Source organism: Calliphora vicina, chromosome 2 (assembly GCF_958450345.1).
Source record: "Calliphora vicina chromosome 2, idCalVici1.1, whole genome shotgun sequence".
In the NCBI taxonomy this organism is placed as follows: Eukaryota; Metazoa; Arthropoda; class Insecta; order Diptera; family Calliphoridae; genus Calliphora; species Calliphora vicina.
This window is the reverse complement of record NC_088781.1, coordinates 39,432,597-39,441,472: the sequence shown is the minus strand read 5'-3', so window position 1 is coordinate 39,441,472 and position 8,876 is coordinate 39,432,597. Positions and strand designations below refer to the sequence as shown.

The 8,876-nt window shown below is 31.5% G+C and overlaps 1 protein-coding gene across 1 annotated transcript; it reads right to left on the bottom strand.

Moving 5' to 3' along the window:
- Window positions 1–1,419: 1,419 nt before the first annotated feature.
- On the bottom strand, window positions 1,420–5,332 carry LOC135951463 (fibroleukin-like). Its single transcript, XM_065501120.1, has 9 exons — window positions 5,258–5,332; window positions 5,081–5,193; window positions 4,854–4,976; window positions 4,718–4,795; window positions 4,600–4,658; window positions 2,532–2,619; window positions 2,349–2,465; window positions 1,656–2,288; window positions 1,420–1,587 (listed from the first exon to the last, which is right to left on the bottom strand). The coding sequence occupies exons 1-9, from the start codon at window positions 5,306–5,308 to the stop codon at window positions 1,485–1,487; spliced, it is 1,365 nt and encodes a 454-aa protein (XP_065357192.1). The 5' UTR covers window positions 5,309–5,332; the 3' UTR covers window positions 1,420–1,484.
- Window positions 5,333–8,876: the final 3,544 nt, after the last annotated feature.

The window sequence follows — 8,876 nt, the reverse complement described above, 5'->3', positions numbered from 1 at the left end:
CATAGTGGGGATGTTTGTAACGCCCAAAAATATTAGTCTAACACCCACCTTAAAGTATACCGATCGTCTTAGAATCACTTTCTGAGTCGATTAAACGATGTCCGTCCGTCTGGCTGGCTGGCTGGTTGTGTGTCCATGTACAGGTCGCAATTTTGAAGATATTTAGTACATATAATTTCTTCGTCCCAAGGACGGCTGCTATTGAAAATGGCTGTAATCGGTCCATTATTTCACCTGTAGTGCGATTCACTAACTTTTAACGAACCGACAATCGTAATGTTTATCGACATAAATAATCGCTTGCAGTAACGATAGTGTGATTCAGTAATTTATTTTTAACGATTGTTGAAGATATAACATCTCTGTCTACAAAATATCGAAATAAGCGAAAAGTAGAAAACCATTATTTGACACATAATGAAATAATTAACCAGTGGTGTAGTGAGTACAACGTTGACTAGCAATCGGAAGGTTGTTGGTTCGACACTTGGCTGCGACTTGCATTTTTTTATTTATTTTTTTTTAGTAAATACATAATTTTATAAATAATTCTACTAACAAAACAACTTATTTCCTGCCAAAATGTAAAGGATTACTTTTGGGACATCGCGAACAAAAAAAAAAGGACTTGAACAATTAGTAGTACTATAATCGTCAAATTCCCATATTTTTTATATTTTATTGTAAATATTAATAAGTTAAGTAAACAAAAATGTTTTTCCATTATTTTTACGATAGTTCCAGCTACAAAAGATGAATATGACGAAGAAAAAATTGCAAATACACTTTATCGATTAAATAAACACAACTTAAATTATTGTCGCTAACATAACGAAAGAAAAACTGCATAAAGTAACAGCTGACTTCAACCGACAGCGAATGTCGTTAAAAATGTTAATGAATAGCAAATTCGATAAATTTTCGTTATATTTATTTTAACGATACGATTATCGTTATGAAAGTTAGTGAATCGCAGTACTGGCCTCCATGCAAATGTCCTCCCGAAATTGAACTTTATCTATCATAAATTTAAATAGGTATCTACATTCTAAAACTTTGTACTGAAATTACCATCATATTTTGTTTAAATTCCTGTTGAAAAATTCTTGTTGTCTAAAATTACATCGATTTTGTTGTTAAGACAGATAAAAGGCCCAAATAAAATGAAATAAACCCAAAAAATATTTTATATGAAGTAAACTCCAATTTTTTTCTTTTTGAATTTACTTCATTTGGGTGTTATTTCATAATGAAATAATTCCCAATTTAAAAATGAACTAACCCCAAAAAAAATGTAATAAAGCCCAATTTTAAATTTTTCCAATTTTATTGGAACTTATTTCATTTTCCTAATTGGGCGTTATTTTATTGGGTGTTATTTCATGTCGCCATATTAATACTCTTGAAAAGTAATAAAAATTTTTGTAAATTATTTTTTTGTCTAAATGATATTGATAAATTTTGTTTAAATATACATCAGACATTTAAAAACTTCGTATCATAAAATACATGATTTTATTAAAATATGATTTTGAACTCCGGCTTGACCAAAGTACACCGGTTGATTCATATAGACCTGTAGGGTTTCTGAAATGTGAGTAATAACGATTAACTGCGAATATTGTTTAACAACAATTTTAAACTAAATAACTTACGAACATGCACAAGATTTAAACCACCATCCTGCATTGTAGTTCTTGGCGCAATTTGCAGTGGCGATTTCGTCATTATCATAATCGATGGTGCTAAATTTTTGACCCGAATAATACGACATACCATCTACTGCTGTGCCATCATATGAGCCTAAAGATTTTAATTTATATATTTCCGTGGCATCTCCTACTAAAAAGTTATCATACACGGCATAACTAGACACCCCTGGAGAAACTTCTAAATAAACATATAATAGTTGGCGACCATTGTTGTTAGTGAGAGCATGTAAATTATCTAATCCGATCCAGTACTCTCCCTCGACATTACCAAATCCATTTACGTAGTCAGACCAAGGACGTGTAAAATTTTCTGAACCATCAATGCGTCTTAAAATGTGCATCCAATTACCACCAGCAATTTCCATATCACAAAATACCATAATTTCTTTTGCTTTATTTCCGGGTAAATATATTTTGTAATAACCACTCTTTTGCGTACACTTGGTAGCTGATTTGCAATCAGTTGGTTCAGAGTCCGGTTGGCAGTGCTCTTTTTTAAATTCTGGTAGCTGATCAACACGTACATCAAGTAATGGTTTCTTATCGTAGGCTTCGGTAGCTATACATTTAGATAATCTAGAAAGCAATTATTTTTTTTTAAATTCTGAAAGAAAATTGTCCAATAAAATTATTTACTGTGTTGTGATGTTATCCATACGTAAATTTAAATCATTATTAGATTTAGTATCGGCTTCTTTATTTTTTACTAATTCTAAATACTTTTCTTCCAAATCGTTGTAATTTTCCTTCAATCTAAAATATAAAATAGAAGTGTGATCAAATCAATTTTAAGTAAAACTTATTTCATTATTAAGATACCTTTTCTCCGATAACGTTACAGTATTTAATTCATCCAATAATTTTGAATAATTTTCTTTCATTTCTGATATTTCCTGTACTAAAATTTCTTGTAAAGAAAGTAATTGTTTAATTATTTATTATTTTATCCATTATTTATTTATTTTTGTAGAAGATAAATATTTTAGACAAGGTATCGCAGCGTATATGTTCCAAATTTGTGAAAAGTTGGCACATAACTAGTATAGATCTTTATGGTTATACAAAATTTTTAGTTCCTAAGAAATTGTAAATGGTTTTTGGTTGGGTTTTTTTTTCAAAAATCCTTGTTTATATTATGAGAATGTTGAAAAACCGATAAAAAAACTATATATAACCGCTGCACAGTGGTATGAGAATAAAAAAAGAGGGAAATAAATCTGTAACTTCTAAACCCTTACGCCGATTTGAATGAAATTTTACACGCGCAAAGAGGAAGTGTAGTCGAGTTTAAGTTTTGAATTTGGACCTCATGACCCCACCAGGAGCGGGACCAGGGGAACCCAAAATAGGACACCTCGGGTATATTAAATTTTTAAAATGATCCTATTTCTTCGTTTGTGTTCCGATTTAAAAAAAATACACATACAGAATCTTCTCGTCGAACACTACATAAAACCTCGTCGTAGCTATTAATTATCTCTTATATCTTAGGAGATATTCGCATTTGAAAATTTAATTTTCAACATTTTTACCCACCCTACACCAGTTTTTTGGTGATCGCGGTTCCAAATATTCTCCGATTTTATCCATTTTTCTTTTATAGGATTAACAATAGATGTATATATCAAATAAAGAAAGAAGTGTTTAAAAATCATGACTGAGTCGAAAGTTACATGCATTTGAATATAAAAAAATTAAAAAAGCGATTTTTCGCAATTTTTTTGTAAAAAAAAGTACTTATATTCTTTTTAAGTTATCTAAAAAATTTCTAAGAGGATGTATAATGAATTTGTACTTTTTGAAATGCTAACTCTACGCCAAATATTCTAAATGAAAAAAACTTTATAATTTTTGATACTGAGGGGACCAGGTCCATTCAAAAAATGCCTATTTTTTATGTAAAATTCCATTTTAGGGCAAAAATTCTCAAATCGCATACTCGATATCAAAATATAGTAACCTATTTTAGATGACCCAATAAGTTTTTAATTATTGTGTAAAGGGTTCCGATAACCCCGGCCCTGGTATGGATATTATAGCCAAAAAACGAAAAAATCCCATTTTTGGGATTTTTCAAGATTTTTTTGGAAAGTGCGGGATACTTAATAACAAATTTCAAAATTTGTTTTTATTTTTCCATTTTAAATAGAAAAGTCTACATAACTGTGAAATTTCATTAAAAAATATTTATAACTAAAAATTTTATTTCAATTTGAAAAATTTGTATCTATGCAAAATTCAATAAAAAGCATTTTTTGTCATATTTTTCAAAAAAGTATTCCATGAATTGTTTAATTGTCGAAAGTTATATACATTTTTGAAAAGTAGACGAAATCCTCTATCCATTGATGTATAACATGTCTACCTTGTGTTTTTTACGTGTCAAATAAATTAGGGAAAACTTAACAACTCGCTGAGAATTTACCTATACCTATAAAAGAAAAATGGATAAAATCGGAGAATATATGGAACCGCGGTCACCAAAAAACTGGTGTAGGGTGGGTAAAAATGTTGAAAATTAAATTTTCAAATGCGAATATCTCTGTGTGTGTAAATTTTTAGTTTTGTAATAATCGTTTCATTGTCATAAAGTTCAAAACACGAAGATTCAACAGTTCGTTGTTTCATTAAAGTTAGGTATTTTAAACTCACATTTTGGAACATATGAATTTTTAAGCCCTAAAAAAACAGAATTTTGAAATTGTCCATACTGGAAATTTTTAATGCTAACAAACAGTTAAATTATTTATTACTAACCCCCAGTAACACGAAGTCTGGTTATGTGTTAACTAATAGTTATACTGACAGTTTTCATACAAAAATAATTTTAACCGACAGTATAACTGCTAGTTAAGGCATAACCAGGCTTCGTGTTAATGGGGGTTACTCTGTTGGGATTCTAACTTTTCCATTTTACTGTCTGCATTCTGTTGTTTGGCCTTGAAACTGAAAAATTGTGTTTCTTTTTGTAAAGGCATACAAATTAAATATTAATTTTTACATACTTATCTGTCAAGGCATCCAATTGAGTTTTTAAATCATCGAAAGATTGTTTATCCACATATTGCTGTTTGTTTTTAGAACTGAAAAGTAGCATTGTTTTACATTGTGTTAATGTACATAATTTGTATGATTGCTTACTTGTCTATCAATGAATCCAAACGAGTATTTAAATCATCAAAATATTTTTTAAAAACACCAAAATTTTCGAAAACCTGAATTTGAAATTCGCTGTCTATATGAGAGCCACCATCACAGGGATTTCTTAAAAATCAAAAATATGTAGTTAGTATTGTGGTAAAAAAAAATAGGTTGGCTTGTATTTTAGTTTTAAACATTTATCCAAGATTCGTTAAAATTAAACTCACTTTTCACTTACAGCATCCAGTCGTACTTTCAATATATCAATAGATTTTTTAACACTTTCTATCTGAACAAAAAAATTTAAATACATTTCATCAACAGTGTTCATCTCAGAGTTCTGGAAAAAATCACACCAATTTACAAATATTGAAAACTATTTAAACATTTAATAAAATCCTTACCACCCCACAAATTATTATGGACACAATAATAATTAAATAATTTAAATACATCGTAGTAATGTTGTTCAAGTGAAGCTTAATAACCAAGTGGCATGTTTTTGAGACATATTTCGAATTGCATCCATTATGAATAATTAACAAAAAATTCAGAGTTGATAAGAAACTACTTTCTGTTTAAAAATAATTCTGTTATCAGCATCTAACTAATGCATTAACAGCAATGCTTTCTGCAACTGTATCAATTGCAAGGGCCTTTATATGATCACGTTTTACGACACGCTTCTGAAACTTTAACGATAATATAATCTAATCTGATCGGCTTGTACACGCAGAGAAAAAATATTGTACGTCATGGTTACGACAACTACACTGTGTTCTTTGTAACAATCCATTAAAAATTTCTCAAAAATATCACAGTATATGTCAAATATAGGTCACATAATGGTATATATCGTAACCTTAATATACACAATCTGTAACTCGTATTTTTTTAAGTCGAGATTTTTTGAATAAATATAATATATGGGGATTTTTACAATTTAACTCTCACGCACTCACGCTTGTGTATTATGTTTAAAAGTTTTTTTTGTGACTAATTCGTAGTTATACCCTACACCACCATAGTGGGGAGGGTATAATGCGTTTGTGCAGATGTTTGTAACGCCCAAAAATATTAGTCTAACACCCACCTTAAAGTATACCGATCGACTAAGAATCACTTTCTGAGTCGATTAAACGATGTCCGTCCGTCCGTCTGGTCGGCTGGCTGGCTGTCCATGTAAACCTTGTGCGCAGAGTACAGGTCGCAATTTTGAAGATATTTCGATGAAATTTGATACATATTATTTTTTCGGCTCAAGGACCAAGCCTATTGAAACTGGCTGAAATCCGTCCATTATTTCACCTAGCCCCCATACAAATGTCCTCCCAAAATTGGACTTTATCGGTCATAAATGTTTAATTTATATATGTATCTCCACAAATTCCGCTCCAAAAAAGTTTTATATACACAAAATTCATGTCACCAAATTTTGTTACGATCGGTCCATAATTAGTCATAGCTCCCATATAGACCCGCTTATGAAAACCACTTTAACGTGCATAAATCGCTTATAAATGTTGGTATACACACAAAATTCAACATAATTAACTTTGATATAGACACAAATCACACGACCTAATTTCATGGTGATCGGTCCATAATTGGTCATAGCCCCCATATAAGGTCCACTTCCGAAAATCACTTAAAAATATAAATTATTGAAATTTTCATTTCAATTAGGTCGTGTGATTTGTGTCTATATGGAAGTTTACTATGTTGAATTTTGTGAGTACACCAAAATTTTTAAGCGATTTATGCACGTTAAAGTGATTTTCGGAAGCAGGTCTATATGGGAGCTATAACTAATTATGGACCGATCGTAACAAAATTTGGTGACATGAATTTTGTGTATATAAAACTTATTTGGAGCGTAATTTGTGGAGATACATTTATAAATTAAACATTTATGACCGATAAAGTCCAATTTCGGAAGGACATTTGTATGGGGGCTAGGTGAAATAATGGACCGATTTCAGCCAGTTTCAATAAGCTTGATCCTTAATATGTACAATTAAAATAATATGTACCAAATTTCATCGAAATATCTTCAAAATTGCGACCTGTACTCTGCGCACAAGGTTTACATGGACAGCCAGCCATCCAGCCAACCAGACGGACGGACGGACATCGTTTAATCGAATCAGAAAGTGATTCTAAGTCGATCGGTATACTTTAAGGTGGGTGTTAGACTAATATTTTTGGGCGTTACAAACATCTGCACAAACGCATAATACCCTCCCCACTATGGTGCGAGAATTTCAAAGTTTTATATCGGGAGCCAGTTTGTCTCATTTCAAATATTGTGTTATATATATTGCAAAGCAGTGCATTTAAACTTTGCAAGTCTTTTAGTGACAGGAGTTTGGATAATGATATCATCTTAAAACAATATGGTAGTTTTTTTTTTATACCCTACACCACCATAGTGGGGAGGGTATTATGCGTTTGTGCAGATGTTTGTAACGCCCAAAAATATTAGTCTAACACCTACCTTAAAGTATACCGATCGACTTAGAATCACTTTCTGAGTCGATTAAACGATGTCCGTCCGTCCGTCCGTCCGTCTGGTTGGCTGGCTGGCTGGCTGGCTGGCTGGCTGGCTGGCTGTCCATGTAAACCTTGTGCGCAGAGTACAGGTCGCAATTGTGAAGATATTTCGATCAAATTTGTACATATTACTTTTTCGGCCCAAGGACCAAGCCTATTGAAACTGGCTGAAATCGGTCCATTATTTCACTTAGCCCCCATACAAATGTCCCCTCGAAATTGGACTTTATCGGTCATAAATGTTTAATTTATCGATGTATCTACACAAATTTCGCTCCAAATAAGTTTTATATATACAAAATTCATGTCACCAAATTTTGTTACGATCGGTCCATAATTAGTCATAGCTCCCATATAGACCCGCTTCCGAAAATCACTTTAACGTGCATAAATCGCTTAAAAATGTTGGTATACACACAAAATTCAACATAGTTAACTTTAATATAGACATAAAGCACACGACCTAATTTTATGGTGATCGGTCCATAATTGTTCATAGCTCCCATATAAGGCCCATTTCCGAAAATCACTCAAAAATATAAATTATTGATATTTTAAAAGAAAAATATTTTTACTCATTTACTTGGTGTAGGGTATTATATGGTCGGGCTTGACCGACCATACTTTCTTACTTGTTTTTTTTAAAAAAATGCATAAATTTAGTGTGTCTCACTGATATAGGAGAATTAATAATTCATTTGTATGGGGGGGAACCCGATTCCACCCTCGCATACCCTTCCGATTTTGGCGGAACGTGTAGTTTGTTTTTATTGTAGTTATATAGATATAGCACAGTTAATAATTATTTCATATGGTGGGTAATTGACTTCCCCCTCCTACATCCATAAAATTTTGTTACAATATGCTGATTAGTCTAAGGCCTACCCACGTAAAATTATGCGAGCGTCGCTATTATTGTTGTTGAGATATTAAAATCTCTAAAAAAGGGGCATTTGACCCACTGTGTGCCGTTTTAAAAACAAAAAATTTCGAAATTTTTCTAAAAAAAAATTGTATTTCTAAAATGACTGCGAAGATTAAAAATATGTCAAGCTTTGGTTATAGATAATTTTATTACGGAATTTCGGTTTTTTCTGTTCTCTTCTGATCAAATTTACAAAAATCACATTTTTTATAAAATGACATCGCATCGTGCCATTTGACCATTTGAAGGCATGGTCATCTCACGTGGATATGGGGTGAACTGGATGACGGAGAACTAGTTTGGACCTTGGGATTATGGAGAATACAAAAATAAGTGCTAAATAAATGCCACACTACACTATAGGTTAAATGACTACTTTTTCTGTGCTAAATTAATAACGACTACAAAATCATTGTATTCAAACCAAAACCTTAAAGAATTTCGAAAGTAAGAATAATTCTATTAAAAAAATGGAATTTAACCCACTAGCTACCGAAAATTAACCCATTTACAATCATTAATGCAAACTTAATACATTAATTTAT